The sequence below is a fragment of the Trematomus bernacchii genome, unplaced genomic scaffold (assembly GCF_902827165.1).
Source record: "Trematomus bernacchii unplaced genomic scaffold, fTreBer1.1, whole genome shotgun sequence".
Classification (NCBI taxonomy): Eukaryota; Metazoa; Chordata; class Actinopteri; order Perciformes; family Nototheniidae; genus Trematomus; species Trematomus bernacchii.
In genome coordinates this window covers 2,650,673-2,674,369 of record NW_022988043.1, presented here as the reverse complement: position 1 = coordinate 2,674,369, position 23,697 = coordinate 2,650,673, and the positions used below count along the sequence as shown (strand labels likewise).

The 23,697-nt window shown below is 40.6% G+C and overlaps 2 protein-coding genes across 2 annotated transcripts; one reads left to right on the top strand and one right to left on the bottom strand.

The window, feature by feature from the left end:
• Positions 1-4,235: 4,235 nt before the first annotated feature.
• ccdc92 (coiled-coil domain containing 92) lies at positions 4,236-12,557 on the top strand. The gene is made up of 5 exons (XM_034117707.1): positions 4,236-4,263; positions 4,437-4,622; positions 8,135-8,272; positions 8,988-9,029; positions 10,717-12,557. The coding sequence occupies exons 3-5, from the start codon at positions 8,137-8,139 to the stop codon at positions 11,520-11,522; spliced, it is 984 nt and encodes a 327-aa protein (XP_033973598.1). The 5' UTR covers positions 4,236-4,263; positions 4,437-4,622; positions 8,135-8,136; the 3' UTR covers positions 11,523-12,557.
• A 3,010-nt stretch (positions 12,558-15,567) lies between these two features.
• Positions 15,568-20,587, bottom strand: LOC117473034 (NACHT, LRR and PYD domains-containing protein 12-like). Its single transcript, XM_034118506.1, has 3 exons — positions 19,916-20,587; positions 18,969-19,142; positions 15,568-16,174 (listed from the first exon to the last, which is right to left on the bottom strand). The coding sequence occupies exons 1-3, from the start codon at positions 20,527-20,529 to the stop codon at positions 15,991-15,993; spliced, it is 972 nt and encodes a 323-aa protein (XP_033974397.1). The 5' UTR covers positions 20,530-20,587; the 3' UTR covers positions 15,568-15,990.
• Between the last annotated feature and the right edge of the window lie 3,110 nt (positions 20,588-23,697).

The following is a 23,697-nucleotide window of genomic DNA, read 5'->3' as shown; positions in this document are numbered from 1 at the left end:
TAAGGATGATGCACTTGTTGGTGTGCCTCAAGGATCAGTTTAAGTCCCCATATCATGTGGATAAATGATCTCCCAGGAAATTCCAAATGTGGAGTATAACATGTATTCCACCTTAAAACCATGGAAAACTGATAACCACCATTTAATGGGCTGATAACATTTGGAGCAGGTGCTTGAAACAATCACTCCAAAAAGCTTCTGAAATGAGAAAACAATCATCTGACATACACTTTGCGTTCTCTGAACTATTATTTTAGATGGCAAAATATGTACGCTTAACGAGAGAATACTTATAGTTAATTCCCATAATTGCTTTAATTGTATTTGCACTGTAAACCTTCATATCCTTTTATTTCATTAGCTTATTTCAACACGGTTATGTGTCTTATCAAAGCATGACTTGTACCGGTGTGTGTGGAAGGGTAACACCATGGCACACATTTTGTTCTGCTGAGGGCTGGCTGTGCGGGCACCTTGAGTAACAGCCACTTCAAAGTCTGGTGTTAGTGGTCCATTAACCAATAGTAATTAAAGTGTCATTTTATAATGGCAAGGAGTGCACTGCTTCCTGGATTGTAAAAAAAAGGTTGCATAGAAAGCTTGGTTTCCTGCAGTCCACCCTCATTACCAGACTAAAGGCAGAGATATGTTGGCAGTGCCGTTGTAATGATCCCATAGCATGGCTTTCCATGTGGGCCCTATGTAACATGTTGGCTATAATTTCCTCTCTGTGTTCACCTATGTTTTGTCAGCTCGTAAATTTGTCATGAATTAATTGGAAGGTACAAAACTGTGTCAGAGAAGCTGATTGCTGTTGAAATAACCTTTACTTTAAGTGCTCATTTCACATATTCTGGCCCCTTCATTTTCAAATGGCCTCGTATAAAGTCCAGATGCTACTGGCATTCACACTGCAGATACTGTGTAAGAGCCTGAAAGACAGATACTTTCCATACCACACAAGCACAGAGCAAATCAACATAATAAAGTCTCTGGGTCCATTTACCATTTGACAGAGAGAAGATTTAAATGTCTTATAGACTCAACATCTGTCTAAAACATGATAAACAGCCTTATAAAAAAGCCCATATCGTTCTGTCTGTATGCGGGTGAAATTATAGTGAATACGTGCATGCATGTACGCTTACTGCCTATACTGAGAAGAGATTATAAATACCCTTATGATGGCAAATTATCTATAAAAAGAAGTTCAGCTAAGGTTAAACATTTCGGGCTATTGCATTTCACATTAAGATACTGTATATCCAGTATTACATGCACAATCATAAAGTTGAAAGAAGTTAATGCCATCGGACTTTCAGTGGCTTACTTTGAAGTTCTCAAATAAATGACACAGTCAGTTCAACAGTCGAGCGATTATGACTTTCTTTGGACGGACAAATAAAAAAGGTCTTGGAAAATTAAATTAGGTTTTCAGAGCTTTAGAGGCATTTTGCCTTGCCAACCTCAATATAATAACTGTAAAAACTATTACAGCCTGAGAAGTGTTGGTATTGGCAGCTTGTCAGAGCAGGGGCAGTAAAACAGTGCCATTTGAGACTGGCTGCCATGTGCTTGGATTTCATTTGTAAATCCATGTATTTGCATCTGAATCTGTTCACAATCCAGCAACTATACCAGTGAGACACATTCAGGAATGATATAAATTACTTTTTTTGACACTCACTGATGTGTATGTGTAACTGATGCCCAGAAGTTGTAACGAAAGCGTAATAGTTCACTCTTATTGCTTTTCCAGCTGTATAACGTTTTGGGCCCGCGTCCAGCACCCTCACAACCCTCTGTATGGCATCACTTGGAACAATTTTGAGTGCAAGGCTGTGTTCGAAAGAATGTATTTCATGGCTCTCTTTATGAAAAACAGGATATCAATCTACAGACTCGGCTGTAGATTGATATCCTGTTTTTCATGAAGAGAGCCAGAAAATACATTTGCACTGGGTTGTAAATCACACACACATTTATGAGGCCTGCCAAATTGTTAGTCTGGTGTTTTGCCGGTCTTCTTATGCACATTACTTTTCATATACATTTGCACTACCCTCATTCCAATTACTGCCACAAGTTTGTATATGTATATGCATATGTATAAATATATATATCTGGGTATATGTGTATATTTATATATTCCTCTGTAATCATTTTATAGTGCCACTTTTATATACTGTGCCGTATTTTGTTAATATTTTATAGTTTTATTGTATTTTAATTTAAAATATTGCAACAATCCTGTATTGTATGACAGCAATACAAAATAAAATCTAGATGGAAATGGACACCTCAGGTGGGAGCGAGGCTTTGGCCAGTTTTGTGAAGGACATTTCTCAGCTGGATCCTTCCCAGCACCGGATCACCCGCAGGCAAAGGCCAAAAAAACAACAACTAAAAACTGGTTAAAGTCACAGCAGGAGTCCAACGTCAATCCTGCTTGTTTTATTTGGTTGGTGTCTCTCAATGAGCTACTTTATAATATATGGAGATCTCTAGCAGTGAGTAAGTAAAACAAATCACCAGGAAGTTAGGGGTCTCTGTTGGGGAATTATTTTTCACCTCACCGTTACTGGGGTGAGGATAACTTACCTTCTCCTCAACCAGTTGCTTTCTGCACTTAGCTTGGAAGCGTGCCAGAAACACTAAAAATAAAGAAATGAGAAGAATTTAATCCCTATCACAAACAAGCCAAAACCGGGGAGAGATTAAAGGCTTCTTCCGAAAAATAACATTTCTGGAGGTGGGACAATAATTCCATTTATTCCATAAGATATTTTCTTTTCACACGTGAGACTCTTTCTTAGGTTAGGAATGAAATCTGATGCTTTTGTTTTTGGTTTGTATCATTTTACGCAGTAGCCCTGCCACTGAGGAATTTCTCTGGCCAGAAATAATTTAAGGGGATATTATTAGTCGGTATGAAAAGGCTACTGTTTTCCAAGTTTTCATTCCCAAGACTAAACTAAAGGTGCTGATATCACTAAGATAAACCATGCGCTGCGAGATGAGATTACGTTTATTCATCCCTCTATACAAGTGCACAGGGAGCACTAAATGGTACAATTTATTATGAATAAATTCTAACAAATCAAATGCAATGCATATACTGTAATAAACATTCATAACTTACTATTTAAATGTATATATTCAAATACAATAAACGTTAACTTTATTTATTTGCCACTCAGTGTTTGCCCATTATGATAAAGACATTAAAAAGGAACACACTCAACAAAAAATGAATATTGGAAATATTAATAGTAATACAAAACTGTACACCTTATGGAGTAACTAATGACATACAAATGTGAAAACATACTGTATGTGAAAATGAAAGGATTGAATTAATTATACAAAATGCACTTTCATGCTGTGCTGAACAAAATATGGTGTCCATGAGGTTTTGTTTAAAAAATGGTTCCTCATATCACCCTGTAGTTTATTCATTGACTTCCTCCACTTTAGTTTTTCACTGACCAACAAAGCTAAATCCTTTCACAGAAAGAAAAAATGCAGTGGCATTTGACAGCTTTTAAACCCACACAATCGCTTGTTTGCAATCTGGATTCTGATAAAGCCTGTGTCAATCTTAACAGATTCATATCTACGTGAATAGTTGCATTGGGTGAGCATTATTTACCTAACCCCCCACTGCAGCAGTAGGCTATGCTCAAGAATATAGAAGACGTCAAACAAATGTGAAGGCAAACGTTCTTCAACAACACGCCACACATTGTATCTTTGGCCAATAGCAGAGACATCTAGCAGCATTTGTTGATCAAAGTCTAATTGTATCATTATAATAGAAAATATTCATGGTAAGATGAGAATCAGAGCCCAAATACTGACAGATTTAGAAAGAAAAAAAAGGATTAGAAAATAGTAACATGAGAAAGAGTAATGCTGTTGTAGTATTGCTACTCTGCCACTAAAGGGCAATACTACCCTCTGCTGTCAACCAGCTGTACTCTAGCCAACAGCTTTCATACACTTTCATTAATTTACTTCATTCTGGCAGTTTGGCTCAATGTAGACATTAAATCTGACACTTTATAGTGGAGTAAGCTTTCAACAATGACCAGATATCTGACTTTATCGCTGTAATGCTATACTCCTGTGCTGGCACTAGGGGGCGGGAAAGCATCACGATTGAACAGGTGACATATTCTGTTGCTATGGAGATGACGCTAGTGACTAAAGTCTCTAGCACCTCCCTGAAAACTGCTGCTTCAACATTTCATGTCCTGCAAGGTTAGTAACACCTTTATTACGGCTTTTGTACTAATTGTTTAAAAAACAATTAAGTATAATACTAGTTATGCTGAAGGTCATGATTATAGTAAATGACTGTTGGATGTCTTCTAGGCCAACATTATGATTGTTCTCTGGTTTCCCATGATGCATCGCTGTATTGTGTCTCGTAGCTCAGGGAGATGACAGTGACACAGCCGCCCTCCCCTCGCAGCCGACCGAGAGGCGAAGCCCCTGTCAGCATCACCGACATGCCCCGGGAGGCAGGACGCTGTTAGCCGGTGGGGCTCGTCTCTCTCTCAACGACCATCTTCAACCTTTCACAACATATTCGACGACTGCGTTCATTTAGCCACAAGGTAAGCTATCAATGAGATAATGTGCTGTTGTAGCGTCGTTAGCTGTCCAGCTAGGCTAGCACAATTAAAGCTCCCTCTGTGGGGAGATGTTTCATTAAAATGTCTGTATTTTATTCTTATATTTTATTTGCGTAACTAAGCGGACATATTTCAAATCAGCATCCAAGCAGGTTTACTTCAGTGACATTTCCACCCCGTTATGGTATGTCTGTTGTTTCTTTACCAGACACATCTTAATTCATTGTGGAAGCTGCACAATCCCTGGCTTTTATTAAAATCAACTCCAGTTAGGTGGATTCAACGTTTGCCGAATTTACCAGGACCCCTCCCCAATGCCACAAAAACAATGTATATATTGTTACATTGGTGTATTTCTTGCTGTGTGTAGCCGGCTATTATTTGTTGGAAAGATTGCAATGGGAATTTGGCTGGACGTTTTTTCCCTTTCGGTGGAGCTTATAGTGGGACTAGCTTGTTTTCTGTTGTTAAAACTGGACAGCTCCTCCCTGGACAGATGCAGTAGATAGCATTATCTGCAAGGACAGCCTTTGTGATGACCGGAGGAGATGCAGTGATGGCATCCTACAGTCCATCAGGTCATAAAACAACAAGGGAAAGTGACGCGTTGTGAAGCCGTCCACAGGCATCGCTGGCTAGCTTCGGTTTGAGACTACTAACGTTGGATATTTTCAAAGAAGGGCTTTTTCTGAAGGATATATCTGTTTAAAGTTTCACAATAACGTTTGTGAAGTAATGATCCTCTGGTAGGTGACGTTATGGCCAGGACAGGCAGCAGTTTGCTCTGAAATGTGGGTTTGTGGTGCTGTCCGCAATGCAGGTGCTGAAATTAAAAGGGCTGTGGAGAGCATCCCTGCCGTGTAACACGTAGCTCGTGTCCTGTATGCATTGTTTTTAATGGTTATACTGGTGAGTTGTTTATATGTTTTCTATTTATTCGCAATAGTGTTAACGTGTCAGGTGATTAAATAATTTCTTATAGATAAACGTGTGCTTGGAGTAGGTTAGTTATTACAATATTTGCTCTAAACTACTAGTAACTAAAAAATACAAGAAATTAAATAGGAATAATGATGTTGTAACAGTAGCTGAAACTGAACAGTAGTATGGATAAATAAATAAATAAATAAATATATATAGATATATTAATAAATAAACAAACAGACAAAGAACAAAAATAAGAACAGAATGAAAAAAGTAATATACAAGAACATATTAAGACAAAACATACAAGGTAACGTGAGAGTGTTGATTAATTGCAGTATAGTCAGCGAGTCTATGTTAATGGTGTACACTAGGCTGATGATTTTATTAAGTAACTGCACTTAGTGTGTATATAAGGCAAATATAAGTATGGACATTTTTATGCTCAGAAACAGACTTCTAAGCTCTTGTTTAGGCTAAGGTTGGTAGCTACTAGCTAGTGTTTCATGCTGCTGCAGTTCATTGATTATTTATGTTCTCTGTATGGGGAAATGCTGGTTTGTGTATTTGGAAGAAAGGCAGATATCTCCCTCTGGTATGACATTAATCTCTGTCTTTAAAGATTAACCCACTGCATTGTCCCTGAACAAAGAGATTTACCATTTTTAATGTCTTTCTCTAATCACTGAAGTCATATCCTCCTCTGCCACGCTATGGCATGAGCCATGTTTTGAGGTGAGGTCATGCCTTTGCAAATTGAAAGCTATCCAAGCTATTCTAGGAAAGAGCTGGGACGAGTGATGTGCTTGCAGAGCAGGGTTTATCGGAAGGACTCCACATTACTCATCAATAATAGATCATGTCATCACTGGCTGTATCTGTGATAACCCGTTTGTGTTTTGATAATCACATGCTTTTCTTTTTATCTGTAAGTCATGTGGGGGGGGGAAAAGATCACACAGAACATAGCTGGAACCGGGAAATGTGTCCAGCGTTGTGTTATGGGATTTATAATTCATGTTAGTGAGCTGATGATGTAAGAGTGAGAAGCTCTGGGATGTTTTATTGAAGCACACTTATATATGCAGGGAGAGGCTTTCTCCACACTCAGGAGGGGATCAATGTGCTCTCAGCTCTCAGCCAAGTACAGTTGTCTGGCAGAGGGTGGAGATGTTGGGACTGAGTGATTGTTTCTCTTCCTCTCACTTGGCGCTGTGGAAACAAGGACATCTAGTGAAGGGAAGGGGGTGGTAGGTGGGGCAACACAGCTTGAGGCTGGTGGCCTTCATGCCACACCCAGTGTCATTGTGATGTCAGCCAATGTGTTCAGCTGTGATTCTCTTTCGTTGTTGCTGTAATTGACCATGATTTGAATTGACACTGAAAGAGAATATTTTAGAGCAGAAAGAGATGTTATTCGTGCACATGTGTTATATGTATTTATGTGAAGAGAAGCCAGTGTTAAGAATTTAACTTTATTATATTATCGTCTGTGCTGAGGAAAAAATGTTTCCATCCTCTTTCCTAATAAAATTACAATTTACAGTGTAGATTAGATTATTGTTACGACTGCTTACTCTCAAGTTCTCAATCAATAGCTTCATGTCAGTAATTGGTTGATAAATACAGCAAGCAAAACCCTGGCTGCCTATTTATGGTCACTTAGCGTTTCTCTGTTACAGTCTCACCGTAGCCTTGACCTAGCCATTAACGATGATTGCCTACACACCTGCGCAGAATTTTACATAAATGTGCCCACCTCGCTTTTCCTCCTCAGCATGTTTTTTGATGCTCCTGTTTTGTCAATGAACAGGGTTGAAATTACAATTTCTTGGGCCTAGTAGAAGTGCCAGATTTCCTCAATGCGAATGGGTTGGATGTTATTATCCAAAAGTGATTTGTTCCTCTGTCATCTAAAGCAGATTGTCTTGGCCAGTTCCCAAACAAAACAAAATTGGAGCACATCCCATACATTTTATAGTAGGTGAGAATTAAAAGCCTAGTCTTGCATAAGATGGATTGACACTTCATTAAAAAAGAGGAGAGAGAGAGCAGAGAGGAGAGAGGAGAGATATAGGCAGAGAGAGAGTGAGGAGAGAGAGATAAGAGAGAGAGAGAGAAGCGAGAGGATAGAGTAGAAGAGAGAGTAGAGAGAGAAAGGAGAGAGAGAGGAGCAGTGAATAGAGGGGAAGAGATAGGATAAGTATGATAGCATAGAAGATACATTAGATGATCAGAGATAATGAAGAGATCATATAGAGAGAGAGAGATATTACTCTAGAAGAGATATCCTATCTATATCTACTATCTCGAGAGATAGAGAGCAGACATATGGATCTAGCTATCTACCTACAGATAATAGATCAGACCGATAGAAATAGCTATATCGCTCTCTCATCTCTCGATCTCTCTCTCTCTCTCTTCTCTCCTCTCTCTCTCTCTCTATATCTCTCTCTCTCTCTATCTCTCTCTCTCTCTCTCTCTCTCTCTCTCTCTCTCTCTCTCTCTCTTCCTCTCTCTCTCTCTCTCTCTCTCCATGCTTTCTCTAACCTATGTCTGAACCTAATCAGCCATGGCATCATCAAATGTAACACTGGAGAATCAGCTGCACAGTGCCCAGAAGAACCTCCTCTTCCTGCAGCAGGACCATGCCAGCACGTTGAAGGGTCTACACACAGAGATCCGCAGATTGCAACAGCAATGCACAGGTGAGCACAAGTAGCCCCTCTCTTCTCCTCATGTTGCCAAACCAGTGGTTAAGACAAAACAATATAACAATGGGTATTTTTGCAGTTTAGCGCCGCTTCAGATTCAATTCACTTATCCTTGGCTGTCTTGAATATGGACAGTTGTACCGTCACACATGCATTTGTAATGATTGCATTATTAATGAATGATGAAAGGCTAGTGAGTGGAGAACAGCTACACACCTTTTGAGACGATTGAGAGGGATTTTCTTTTTATTAGTATTGTTTTTTGGCAATTTCTCCATACTATTCCTTTAAAGAAAGAGAGGATCCCGCATAAGAACACCTAAAAAACAGCAAAAGAAACAGTAAAGTATACTTGAATCCATACCTAGGACAGAGGTATAACCTACATGGATATGTGAGACTGAAAGTCAACAAGACGCTGTGGTGCCACTATTAAAGCTTTTAGAGATAATATGATGACTTAGAGGAAATGCACTCAAGCCTGAGTGAGTTCACTGCACTGGAGCAAAGCAGAACCTGTATCGAGCATCACATCAGTAATAGATATATTCTTCCACAAAGCCAGGATATAAAGATGGTCCCATCAGGACACTGTACTCTTTATCCCCGATAAAGTATCCTTAGATTACCTGTTCCTAAAGCTGCAGAGGAACTCTCACTAATCTTGTTAAATGAATACTCACTTGTAACCACTTTCCTTTTTTCACAGATCTGACATATGAGCTCACTGTGAGAAGCTCTGATTCCTCAGGTAAGCCCCCATCTTGCTGCACAGTACACAAACAAACACGTTCATTAATGTCCAGATTCCTAATAGTTTCCATCACTGTGTCAATTAGATTTACTGAGAAATGCATCAGGTTTTTGTAACTTTTCCTCCTGGTTGGATAATGATATTAACTCTAGTATAATATATCTTCTTGTAACATTTTATTTTGAAACAAGTTATTCAAACTGTGAAAGTGTACCACAACAACAGACAGGGCTCTACAACAGTAGATGCTATATATCTGGGGTTTTCGCTGAAATAGGGTCCGTGTGAGACAGGCCTGAGAGCAGAGGGCTCTGTCTGTATCCTGGTAACAAAGTCAAACCCAGGAAGCATTACAATGTCAGACACCCTGCTGCTCATTGCTCACTACCCCTCCCCCTCACGTTACCATGGTCATGTCATGGAGTCACAACACTGGTCTGATTCAGCCCCAGCTCCACTGTCTTTATACTGGGTTAAAGTACAGCTCAGTACAGTCAGGGAGGCCCCTGACAGGCACTTTAATTTATTTACATGCTGCTGATGACCCCCCTGGTGAGAGTAACTGAGCATGAAGCATGCTGCGCCTCAGCAGGATCTCTATGTGTCGTAGGCTTCTGAACATGGCTGGCCTAGATCTGAGCAATATTGTCAGGGCCTCCAGCTAGAGGCACTATCATGTTAGCGTGGGACATCTCAGAGATTGGAGTGCAGGAAATGAGATTATCTGTCACAGCGCTAATGCACAGCCTGCAACCTGCTTAGTGCAGCAGGGCTCAGCTCCTCCAACTGGGGGGGGGAAATGTACCAGCACCACCCATTTAGAAAAATAGGGGAAACTGGCTCCTACAAACACAATCAATAGTAGTTATAGAAGACTGAAATTAGGGACTGTTAATGTAAACAAGACATTGAGAATTGACATATTTGTGCATATTTTATACATAAATATGTGTCGCCTCTGCGATTCGCTCTCTTTTTGTCCTGATCCATTTTTGATTTTGGCCTCTTTATGATGTCATCATTTTTTTTTGGCTTGTTTAACCATTAGCCAATAACGAACCAAGGTAACACCCCCCCCCCCCCACACCTTATCAACCATTGTGTTCTTTGTAACCAAATATCTCTCAGAGGGGCGTGGGGAGTGGCTCCTTATTTTCATCTAAAGTAACAGACAGAGAATCAGCACTTTTGAAACAGGGCTGAAACAGAGGGCATTATGGGATGCTGCAATGCATGATCTGTTTGGTATTTCAAGCCAAACACTTGAGAGACATGTTTTGTATATATCTGAGACCTATAATATATTGATGAAAAACAGTATAATAGGGGTCCTTTAACTTTTGTATTCCAAGTTGTTTGCGCATGTACATAGCTGCATGAGCTCTAACTGGGTGTGGCAGAGCGGGATGGGCCCAATGATGAAGGTCAGAGCAGAGCAGCGCCCTTTCCGTCTACCAGATCTGTAACGTGAGACTAAAGCTCTCTGCTGCAGAGGAGTCTCCATAGGAGCACACTGTCTCTGTCAGTGTCTGAGCTTAATGTACTAATGATTGCTCCAGTCTAGTGGATATAAATGTCTCTGTCTCTATTCTTTTATTGTGTGCACTCATTTGTGTGTACTTAAGTGAGACACCACGCAAACACCAGTTTTAACCGGTTTTTTGTTGTTGTTATGTGTGTCCAGACAGCGGTGAGGCCCGCTGCAAGGAGCTGCAAAGGAGATGTGAGGAGCTGGAGGCCCAGCTGAAGAAGAAGGAGGAGGAGAACACAGAGCTGCTCAGGGACCTTGAGCAGAAGAACGCTATGATCTCCGTCCTGGAAAACACCATCAAGGAGAGAGAGAAGAAGTACCTGGAGGAGCTCAAGATGAAGAGCCACAAGCTGGCTGTTTTGTCCGGGGAGCTGGAACAGAGAGCGAGCACGATTGCTTACCTGACCTCGCAGCTTCACGCCACCAAGAAGAAGCTGTTAGCCGGCAGTTCATCTGAGGCCAGCCCCAACGTTAGTCCAGTCACATCTTACAAGCCCACGCCTCCACCGGCCAAAGACAGGCAGCCTGAAACCCCGCGGCGCCGCATGAAGAAGAGCCTCTCACAGCCCCTTCACCCAGAGCTGACGGAGGTGTATCGGCTCAGCTCAGACGGCAGGCGGATGGTCATGCGGGAGACGGTAGAGGCCATGCCCGACCCCACACCCTTCCTGCAGGCCGGGAGAGACTCTCCAGAACCACAGGTGCGGGAGCGACCTGCCGTTATCCCTCCCATTGCCTCTGAGCGCTCCCCCCTCACTCCCCTGGGGGCTGCGTCCAGCCCTCGCCACAGCCCCGCCCGGGACCGGCAGTACAGGGCTCATGTCGGTGTGGCGCACCGCATCTCCCACAGCACCTCTCCCATGGCCCCCCCGCAGGCAGAGCTGGAGACTCTGGCAGTGGACCAGGTCAAAGACGAGAAGGTCGTGAGGAAGCGCTCGGGAACCGACAGGACAGTTTAACACTGCGAAGCTAACATGCACAGCAACACATCTACTGTATAACACTGCAACTGCAGGATGGAGCCTGACCCACTGTGTAGCCTGCTTTTTACACTGCAATATGAAACAAACTACTCAATTGTGTTCATGGTATTCCATAAAGACTTGTTTTCTCTTATAATACATTAGAAAGTGACTACTATAAAGCATGCCAAACGTTTCTTATTGTACTATACACATCTTGATTTTTTCCTTTGATTTTCTCTTCATTTTGTCTTATGCGGTGCAACACATTCTCAGCCAAATATCTGCATCAGTGCCTGCTCGACCGGATCGACCATAGACAAGCTGTGCAGTGAAGTCATGGCTCATATTTATCTTTACATATCTCTGCTTCACAACAGTCTGGACATATCAACACACTATATACCCAGATGTCTGCAGCTACGTAGGATAGAACTGAAGTTATTAAACTAATACTCCCCGAATGTCTTTCATCTTCTTGTGATATCGGTGATATATTACCGTTACTGTAGGTACGAGCTGCAAAAATGTGCAATGGAGATTTGCTGGTGAAAGAGCTGTAATTTCACCTTTCTTTTGTTAGCCTGCAGCAGTGATGCACATGTGTACATGCAGTACAAAGTGGTGAGCAGGGCGAATATTTGTGTGTGTGTGTGTGTGTGTGTGTGTGTAAGAAGAGTGAGTGTGTGTCTAAATGAGAGACATTAAAGGCTACTGAGAGAATTCAGTTTTGGCTTAAACAATAACCACTCATGTAATTTGTGATACAAGGGCATTTTTGAAAACACTGCTGTAATAGGATTTTGTGATATTATTACCTGTACTTTATAAAGGCTGTACATTTGTAATGAATTCTTTTTTTAATTTATTGTTTAATAGAGCACACAAAAGCACCCTCAGATATTGACAGTAGATCCTGCACCACCAAGATGACGGTAATTATAATCAACTAATAACCAGCTTTTCACATTATTATCACTTGTCCTTGAGGTAAACATGAATCCGTACAATAAAGCAATGCTTTTTTTTAAATGGTGACTTGGCTCCTTTTTGTACAGATGTGGGACAATTTTAAGGATAGGAGCGTATTGACTTGACCTAGTAAGTAAGGTGTTGAGCCTCGAGATAAACATCATTGCATTATGTTATTGTTATATAAATCGCAAAGTGAAGTGTTTCAGTAAAGTGCATTCCAGAGCCGCTTATCACGGAGGGGAAAAGTGATTAACTGTCAAATTCAAAAACCAATAATATTACTTATTGTGTCACAGCAACAACCTAAGATCATGATCTTACTGACATTGACCACCAATGTCATTATCTACACACAAGTGTGTTCTATCACTATTGGCCACTAGGAGTCCTCCTTGAATCACAGTAAAAGCTGTGTAAAGAGTGAAGGTGAAACATGGAAAATACAACATAGTTTCATCAGACATATTAACACAAATACCCTGCAAGGTGCTACATTATTTAAGCTTTGGATTTTTTTTTTTAATAAAAAAAACCTAGAAGTTTTAAAAATGCCTATCAATAACTTACTATTTGGACATTTTTAATCTCCTTAATAAGCTCTTTAAAACAATTAAGGGTCACATTTTACATTCACTCGACACCGGGTTGAGAATCAATAATCAGGTACTAATTTATTCTTGCAAGAAGGAGCAGAGTTAAGTCACATACAAAGGATATGGTTCAACTCACACACATGAGGTATGCTGCTCAAAGGAGCAGGAAGTAACATCAAGCTTATATAGTCTAAAGTCAGGAGGTACCAAACAGGGTCGTAAATCGGTTTGGTGTCAGCAGGTGTCGGGACATCTCTGGAAAAGCAATGTTGCTCTTTGCCCCTCAAAGAGGAGAGGAGACAACGTATGTGTCCTCTCGTTGATATCAACAACATGAATTATGCCCTGCCTTCTCCTATCTACGAGGAGGCAGCTGCAAGGTCACACTGTGCAAAGTCACACACAGTATCATGCCCATCAGAAAACCCATAGTAGTAAGAAGACAACTTGTATTTTCCCCAACAGTCACACACAAATGCCTTGCATCTGGGCCTAAAAGGATTGAACATGTGATAACAAAAATACTGCTAGACTCTTTAAAAAACTAAAACAAATAATGATTGCTGAAGACACAATTACCTGATTTAAAAAGTAAGAAACATTTAAACAGTAAAAAACATTTAAACATCTCTTATAATAACATACCTAGAATGGATTTGTAATGCATCAATGAAATCCAAACCCATTTCAATTAAATTCAGTTCTGTACCAGATTACATGTTAATGTTCTCTGCCTCTAAACAAGCCTACATATTAACAAACATCTGGTTTCAATGTAATCCTCTGTTCTGCCACAGCTAAAATAATGTTTTTTGTGTATTCATTTTGGTCTAATTCACAGTCTTAATACAAAGATATTTTGCACAAAGATTGTCACGATTTTGTACCAAAGCTGTTTATTCTACCCCATTTAATTGATTATATGTGGAACAAGACTTTCATATATTTTTCAAGTTTTAGCCATAGGCTATAGAGGCTGTGCTTGAAATCAGTAAAGCTACTTTAACTCTATTTGACAGCATGCAGTTTATTATTATCTGGTCCACCTAGGCAATAAATAATAATACTTCTGTTATCAAACATGTTCAAACTTAAAGTGCAGCTATCATGCTATTTTTAGGCAATAGCATAGGTCTCAGATATATACAAATATATAAAAAACATATCTATGAAGTGTTTTGCTCAAAATACCAAACAGATCACCCATTCTAGCCATGCCTCATATCCCTCTATTTCACTTCCTGTTTCAAAAGTGCTAATTTGGGGTATAAAGCTTTAAAATAAATTGATAAAAAAATAAAAAGGAGGGGGCTGAGCTCATGCGGGACCCGGCAGCTTCTTCTGGATCGTGGCTCTGATCGTCTCATCATTATATCCGATCCTGTAGAGACGAACACAATCCAACAGTTTAAGATCCAGTTTTAAATAAGAGTTCTTTGAGTCAGCTTCAGAGTCCTGATCTCATGCTTTACATCCCATCATATCTTCTCTGCAAACACTACGACTGCCTGCCACAGCTCTCAGCTGCATTACAGGAAGTAACCAGTCATTGGTCTAGAACAGGGGGGTCCAAACTTTTTTCACCGAGGGCCACATACAGAAAAATATATAAAGGTCTGGGCCGCTCTCTAGAGGTATGTTGCCTCATAAGTTCAGTTATAAGTCAGAAAACTCAATCAAATGAAGGTAAAGGATGCTTGTTACTTGAAGATGCTTTAAGAAACAAAACAGCTCTCAGCTCTCCAGAGGGTTTACTTTATTCTGTTAGCAGCTCATTCCTTAAAGCAGGAGCTTCAGATTGATTATAATTACAGGAAGTATGAAGGGTTTATTTCACGCTTGTTATAACAATAAGTTATTGGGCTTTTTTCTTATCAAGTTAGATTTGTTAGGAAATGTTTTCAGCTTTAATTGACTGAATTTATTTTAAAGGTTGGATTATTAACACATGAATACTACTGTGTAATATATGTGTACATATATATTTAAGAAGTACAATACAAGACAAGCAGAAGTTTCATTTGTGGGCCATATTCCATTATACTTTCAGAATTTGCTGAGGGTCGATTCCGAGGGCCGCAGTTTGGACACCCCTGGGCTAGAAACTAAAAACATCCCATAAGAACAGACTACCTTTCCCACTCTTCTGTAAAACCCCATATGTCTGTTAGAGAGTTGATTACTAAAGTGTGGCTTTGCATTTTCAGCTGGCCTTATATAGTTGATGGAAGAATGAAAGAGCCTGCAGTCAGTGGGTAACATCACTGATCCGTTTCCCCAGTGAGAGAAACACCTCCCTGTGGTTCATACAATACTGCTGAACCAGCAGAGACCCCTTACTGACCTGAGAGTCTCCAGTCTGCAGTCTGGACTCTCCAGAAGATCTCTCAGCAGCTTCTCTCCTGAATCCTGCAGATCGTTCTGACTCAGGTTCAGCTCTCTCAGATGGATGTTGGACTTCAGAGCTGAGGCCAGAGCAGAACAGCTGATCTCTGACAAACTGCAGTGCCTCAGACTGAATAAAGAAAACATGATGAGGATAACAATCTGTTTATAATCAGATGTGTTACTCAACATTGAAATGAATGGGAACAAAAACATATGTCTTCTTCAGAAAGTCAACTTTATCCTGTAAAACTAATATGACTTCAGATGAACTTTATTCAGAAGTTATCGTTTACTAAATATTAAAAACATAGATTTACTTTTTACAACTAACATCTATTACAGTTCCTTTAAGAATCAGTCAACATGTATCTCTGCAGTTCTTACTTTAGTACCTACAAATGAAAGTATGAATAAAACAACATTTACAACTTAATGGATGTAAGTTAATTATGTAGAAGAATCAGGTTGAATAACTAATGAAACATGAGATCTCCAGCAGTAACAGAGAGTCAGTGAACTGACCTGAGAGTCTGCAGTCTGCAGTCTGGACTCTCCAGAAGATCTCTCAGCAGCTTCACTCCTGAATCCTTCAGAGCGTTGTAACCCAGGTCCAGATACCTCAGATGGATGTTGGACTTCAGAGCTGAGGCCAGAGCAGAACAGCTGATCTCTGACAACCTGCAAAGCTCCAGTCTGAATAAAGAAAACATGATGTAACTTTAGAAAACAATGTTCCTGTTTGAAATAACTCCAGGTTTAATAATCTGTTCAGAGTTAAACAGGGTTTTAAAGGTCTCCTATTATGCTATTTTTAGGCATATATTATGGGTCTCAGATATATACAAATATATAAAAAACATGTCTATGATGTGTTTTGCTCAAAATACCAAACAGATCATGCATTTTAGACATCCCTTATATCCCTCTGTTCCAGCTGTTAGAGAAGAGCAGGTTCGGGTCCTTAGCTTGAAAAAATAAAAAAAGGAGGTGGAGCTAATGCCTGATCAGAATTCTACCAGCAGAAACTCAGCTAAATGCTCAGGGTTGCCAACTCTCACGCATCTGGCGTGTGACACACGCTTTCACTCTCAATCTCACGCTCTCACGCTGCCCAAACTATTCTCACACCAAAAACAAGATGAACCGGCGATCGTTTTTGGCTGGTTATTTACAATGTTGAGTTGACAGCATTATTTGTAGTACTTCCATTTACTGACGATGGGGGCGCTGCATAACTACGTAGCCTCGATTAAAGCAAACAGAAGAAGACGACATATATCAACAAACCACCGCAGCCCGGACTTGTATCGGAGCAGCGGAGGAGTGATGAGGTATCTAGAGATCTGAGTCCAGTGGGCTGCTTGTGTTTCTGTTCATCAGGACATCATATGTCCAGCAGATCCTATGTGAACACTCTACGTTAGTCAGTGGACGTCCGACAACATGCACACTAACTTATATTGCAGCTACAGGCTATACTTTGATTTACATTGCGTGAATAAACTAGCTAGAGAGCTAAAGTTAATTACATTCATCCAATGTCAGAAGGATTACCTTTTAACAAACGTTGTAATGCTTTTCTTTCATTTCAATTTGAGTAAAACATTGAAGATATAACATTGTATTGTTTTCTTTTTACACTGACTCAGATATAATGAAAAGACTACGTCAGTCGAAGCTCAGCTTTGGTAAGGAAGAGACAGGACAGGCAGAGAGAAAGAGAGAGAGAGAAAGTGATGGAAGTCAGGGAGGAACTGCAGGTACAGTCACACAAAAATAATGTAGGCTTAATAACCCCATCTATCTATCTATCTATTTATCTATCCATCTATTTATTTATCCATCTATCTATCTATCTATCCAACTATCTATCTATCTATCTATCTATCTATCTATCTATCTATCTATCTATCCATTCATCTATCTATCTATCCATTCATCTATCTATCTATCTATCCATCTATCTATCTATAACTTAGTCTTCATTTACAAAATAGACAATATGCATCATTTTTAAAACAATTTACATATATTGCAGTTATGATGTCATAATAACATACAATTGTATAAAACACAATTTGCTTACATCTTTGTTCTCTTTTGAGAATCAAACAAAACAGATTTAAAAAAGAAAAATGCAAACAAACAAGTGAAATGAACTAAATTGCTGAATTGCTTTTAATTCACTGGCAGGAGCGACAGGAGTGAGCAAAAAGTGAACAACGAGGGAGAGATTGAACAGAGAGAAAGATTAGAGGACAGAGAGACTAAAGAAGATGGAAGAGAGGGGGCAGGTTATGGAAAGGAGAGAGACATGGAAAATGAATGTTGACAATGTTTTGTGATCATTTTAGCTTCTTCTGCATGTCCAGATCATTAATAGTAACAATTAACTGATTCAAAATCATTTATGCTGCAGCCTACTGACATGGTTTGAAATCGATATATTATCCAATTTGTGACCCCCCCACAGGACTTAAAAAGCACCTAACTAGATCATGAAAATCCCAGAAATCTCGGGGGAGTATACCCCCGAACCCCCCTAGCATGTTTGGACCTCGGTATTTAGGAAATCCTGGATACGGCCCTGGTTCTACTAGGCCAAAATAGAGTCAAAGAGTATATCAGAGTGAGAGTGTGTTAATTAATATATTTGGCAGTTTGGAGTAAGTCTGTAGATTTGTTTGTGTGTGTGTGTTTCATGTATAGGCCTCTCACGATAATTAATTTTGTTGGATACATTTTCCCGGAAATTATTGCGATAAACGATAATATTGTCGGCACCGTTGTATGACCATTTTAGACCACTGACATAATGATAATATATAATATAACTATAACTGCTAGTCACATCCTCATGTAAATGGCAATTTACAGTTCCTTTTTATTTCCTGCTTCTTTACACACATGCTCTCTCCAGTACAGGTTAGCTCTGAGTGTTAGCATGCTAATGTGAACACAGACCATATTACTTCCAGAACATGTCTCATTGTTTCTGACAGCAACGTTTCTGATTGGCCCGTTGGTGTAAAGCCTGCCCGTTGTTCCCCCGTTTTTAGAGATGTGGGTACGGAGGAAAAGACAGAGGGTTTTGTTTCCTGACACTTTGTGAGTCTCCTGACACCGGGGACACATGGTGATGTAGAAAAGACATCAGAAAGTGACTTGTGCATGATAGGAGACCTTTAATGTCAGAGATGATGTAGAAACAATCCATTGATAATCTGGAACTTTAACTTTGATCAGATGTTTAACAACTCCTTCATCTCCCTCACAGCTCCTCAGTACTGACAGCATACCCACTGACTCATGGAGCACAGAGTGAGTCTGTGGAAGCTCAAACTCTCTCCCTCACACATTCACTTTCTCTTTGTTATTCTGATCAATATTCAGTCTTTAGCAAAAATGGAAAAATAATTTTAATGTATTTTTTTCAAATTCAGAAAATGATAAATACAAACAGATGAAGTTCAGTCAGTGAACTGACCTGAGAGTCTCCAGTCTGCAGTTTGGACTCTTTAGTCCAGAGCTCAGCAGCTCCACTCCTGAAGCCTCCAGAGTGCTGCCACTCAGGTTCAGATCTCTCAGATGGGAGGGGTCAGACTTCAGAGCTGAGGCCACGACTTCATAGTGAGTCTCTGAGAGTCCACAGCTGATAAGTCTATAATAACACATATATTACAACATGTGTTAAAAAAGAGGAAACATAATGACCTCAAGCATTTGATGAAAAAAAGATTTAACATATGTTCTGATTGAGATTTGCTGTTAGTCCATTTTATATATAATAATATATGATAATAGAGTGTAATGTAATGCACATGTCTGTGCTCCTGCTGTCACTGACTGTTACCATAGAAACAGAAATTAAATAAATCACTTGACAATATTAGAGATGTACATATTTAAATGTTAATTCATATTTGGATGTGAATGATGGATGTTTTGGCTTCTCTGAGCATCTGGAAATGTATTGTGCATACAAACACAGTTAACAAACCAATAAAGTTTCAATATTTTAAACTGAATACCATCAGATGTTCTCACTATATGAGTATTAAGACATAACTCTGGTATTGGTGGGATATGATATAGATCTTATTTTAAACTCTAAAACATTGTGATAAAAACGTGTGTGTGTTTAATGATAAAGAAACTACTAGAAAGTAATAATAACAGATAACTGTAAGTCCTGCTGTGTGGTGTGATCACATGCTGAGAAAGCTCTAAAGTCCTTCGTGTGTTTGACATGTTGCCTCCATCACTCAATATGAAGAGAGAAACGGTTCAGTTTAACTATTATTATAAATAAATAGAAGAAAAGTGTTGGTTTATTTTGCTCTCTCAGTATTTAAACAGCAGAAATGTTATAGTGTTTATTTGAATAATTAAACTTCTGATCCACATTAGTTTATGAAGTTAATCTGGACTTACTTGGCCTTCCTGCAGTTCCTCACAGCTGGAATCAGTCTCTGTTTTCCCTCAGCTGATGTGTTGTACTTCTCCAGGTCCAACTCATCCAGAACCTCCTCTGACATCTGCAGCATGTAGGCCAGTGCAGAGCAGTGGATCTCAGAGAGTCTCTCTGATCTGTTCTCTGACTTCAGGAACTCTGTGATCTCCTGATGTACTGAGTGGTCCTTCATCTCTGTCAGACAGTGGAAGATGTTGATGGTCCTGTCAGGAGAGATATTATCACTGTTCATCTCCTTCAGGTTGTTGATGGCTCTCTGGATGATTTCTGGATGGTTTGTGCGACCCAGCTGGCCTTTGAAGAGTCTCTGGATGATTTTTGGACGCTTGTCTGTGCGACCCAGCAGGCCTCCTAACAGTCTCTGGTTGGACTCCAGAGAGAGGCCGTGGAGAAAGCGGACAAACAGGTCCAGGTGGCCATTTTCACTTCTGAGGGATTTCGCCATGGCTCCTTTTAGGAAGAAATCCAGGGATGGGTACTCCTGATCACTGCTGTTACTGTTCTCATAGTCCCAGTCTCTCTTCAGGAAGTCCTTCAGTACCGCTGTGTCTCTGTTGGTGTAACAGTGGAACATGTACACTGCAGCCAGAAACTCCTGAATGCTCAGATGAACAAAGCAGTAGACTGTTTTCTGGAAGATCACTCTCTCTCTTTTGAAGATCTCTGTACAAACTCCTGAGTGCACCAAGGCCTCGGTGACATCAAGACCACAGCGCTCCAGGTCTTCTTGGTAGAACATGATGTGTCCTTTCTCCAGATGTTCAAACGCCAGCCTCCCCAGCTTCAGAAGAACCTCCCTGTCAGCCTCCGTCAGCTGCCGTGGACTCCTCTCATGTCCCTCTTCATACTTCTGCTTCTTCCTCTTGGTCTGGACCAGCAGGAAGTGTGAGTACATGTCAGTGAGGGTCTTGGGCAGCTCTCCTCTCTGGTCTGTAGTCAACATGTGGTCCAGAACTGCAGCAGTGATCCAGCAGAAGACTGGGATCAGACACATGATGTGGAGGCTCCTGGAGCTCTTGATGTGAGAGATGATTCTGCTGGACAGGTCTTCATCACTCGATCTCCTCCTGAAGTACTCCTCCTTCTGGGCGTCAGTGAAGCCTCGTACTTCTGTTACCCTGTCCACACACTCAGGAGGGATCCGATTGGCTGCTGCAGGTCTGGAAGTTATCCAGACGAGAGCCGAGGGAAGCAGCTTCCCCCTGATGAGGTTTGTCAGCAGCACGTTGACTGAGGACTGCTGTGAGACATCAGACACAACCTCATTGTTTCTGAAATCCAGAGAAAGTCTGCTTTCATCCAGGCCGTCAAAGATGAGCAGCACTTTGCAGACAGCCAGCTGCTCTGCTGTGACCTTCTGTAAGGTTGGATGGAAAACATGGAGCAGCCTGAGAAGACTGTACTGCTCACCTTTGATCAGGTTCAGCTCCCTGAAGGAGAGCGGGATCACCAGACTGACATCTTGGTTTTCCAAACCCTCGGCCCAGTCCAGAGTGAACTTCTGCACTGAGAAGGTTTTTCCAACTCCAGCGACTCCGTTGGTCAGGACCGCTCTGATGAGAGTCTGTTGGTCAGGTAAGGCTTTAAAGATGTCCTGGCACTTGATTGGAGTGTCATGGAGGGGCTTCTTCTTGGAAGCTGTCTCCAGCTGCCTCACCTCATGTTGGGTATTAACCTCTTCACTCTGTCCTTGTGTGATGTAGAGCTCAGTGAAGATCCTGTTGAGGAGGGTTTCACTTTGATCAGTTCCTTCAGTCACACGTTCACATCTCCTCCTCAGACTGAGCCTATGTTCATCTAAAACCTCCTGCAGACCACTATCTGCTGAAAGAGAAGGAAACAGGAGAGAATCAGAAAATGCTTTTGAGAATATAACAATAAAACTAATAAAAACAGACTAAGTTTAAATGTTTTATAAGCATTTTAATGTCTATGTTCTTCAACATAATACCTAATAAAAAAAACAAATGAACCAGGAAGAGGAATAAGACGCTGCATGAGTTCGGCCTCTTACTTCGTACAGAGCTGGTCTGACTGGCTGTCTGCAGGCCAGCTCTGGTTCTGGATCTTTCTCCACACTGGGGACAGGAGGGGTCTCCTGATGGAGGTCTCTGCTCCCAGTATGAGGTGATGCACTGTCTGCAGAACAAGTGTCCACAGCTGGTAGAGACTGGATCCTTCAGGACGTCCTGACACAGAGCACAGCTGGACAGCTGCTCCTCCACAGGAACACCACTCTTCCTCTTCCCTCTGTGGAGAGGAACACATCCTTTATAGCACTTTACTTCAGAGGGGCTGATTCTCACCAAAGGTACAACAAGGGGGCACATTCTAGTTTGATATTTTAAAAAAGGTCTATATAATATATACCCTTGTGATCAGGTAGATAGCTTACAATTCACATGATCATAAAACCAAAGAGCATCCTGTCTGGATTCATCACCCAGAGGAGCACATGTTCCCTGTATCTACACACACAGCTGTATTAACCTGGTACACTATAAACCCAACTTGCATAGAATCTGCTGTGAATTCATAGAAATAAACATATGGAAAGGATGCCTAAATAACAACAGAATGATATTGATTTGTAAAAAGCCTGAGTTAATGCTTTGTCAGGTCTGTCTCCAACACAATGAGCATAACATTTTTTAAATATTTTTTTCTGAAGAGATCGGTTTGATTAAAGCTAGGCTAACATTAGCTGCTCCATCAACACTCAGAGTAACTTCATGAAGTCATAAGTAGGCTACAGCAGTCACTATATTGTTAGCACCACAGACAGTCTCTGGTTTATACAGGAACATTAATAACCCTGATTTAATATGAGCTGCTGTCGAGCTCTGTTCTCCTCTCTGATTCCCCTCAGACCGTCAGAGACCACAGGAGCACAATCTCAACACTGACACGTTTTTGTAACAGAGCGTCACAAACTTTACACTCAAGTTGAAATGTGTCACGCTGCACGAATACGCAGGTGACATGAATTTAACATCTTCACTTCCTTCGTGTTGCCAGGCACGGATCTGGGTCTTTGCATTGACTCTACATGTGATTTCACAAAACTCTGTTTTATCTGCTAATGCTAAACACAACCAGCTCACCAGGTTATCACTATTATTAATAAACATCTTAAAAAGACTAGGGCTGTCAGTCGATTAAAATATTTAATCGCGATTAATCGCATGATTGTCCATAGTTAATCGCGATTAATCGCAAATTAATCGCACATTTTTTATCTGTTCTAAATGTACCTTAGAGGGATATTTTTCAAGTTTTTAATACTCTTATCAACATATGAGTGGACAACTATGCTTTATATGTTTGTTTATTATCATTTGAACAATGACAAATATTCTCATGAATATTAAACACAACAACCTCTGAACATTACAAATATTCGCCTCAATTCAACCTAGAACCTCTCTCATACAATTAATACAATACTGTGTGTGTGTGTGTGTGTGTTGTGTGTGTGTGTGTGTGTGTGTGTGTGTGTGTGTTGTGTTGTGTGTGTGTGTGTGTGTGTGTGTGTGTGTGTGTGGTGTGTGTGTGTGTGGTGGTGTGTGTGGTGTGTGTGTGTGTGTGTGTGGTGTTGGGTGTGTGTGTGTGTGTGTTGTTGTGTGTGTTTGGAGCTATGTGCAGCTCAAGGCATATATGCCTGTGTGTATGAGCTGTGTTGCGCGCACTATCCGTGCTGAGTGTGCTGTCTGGCTCCCTGCATAAAGTCAAGTGCTCGGCG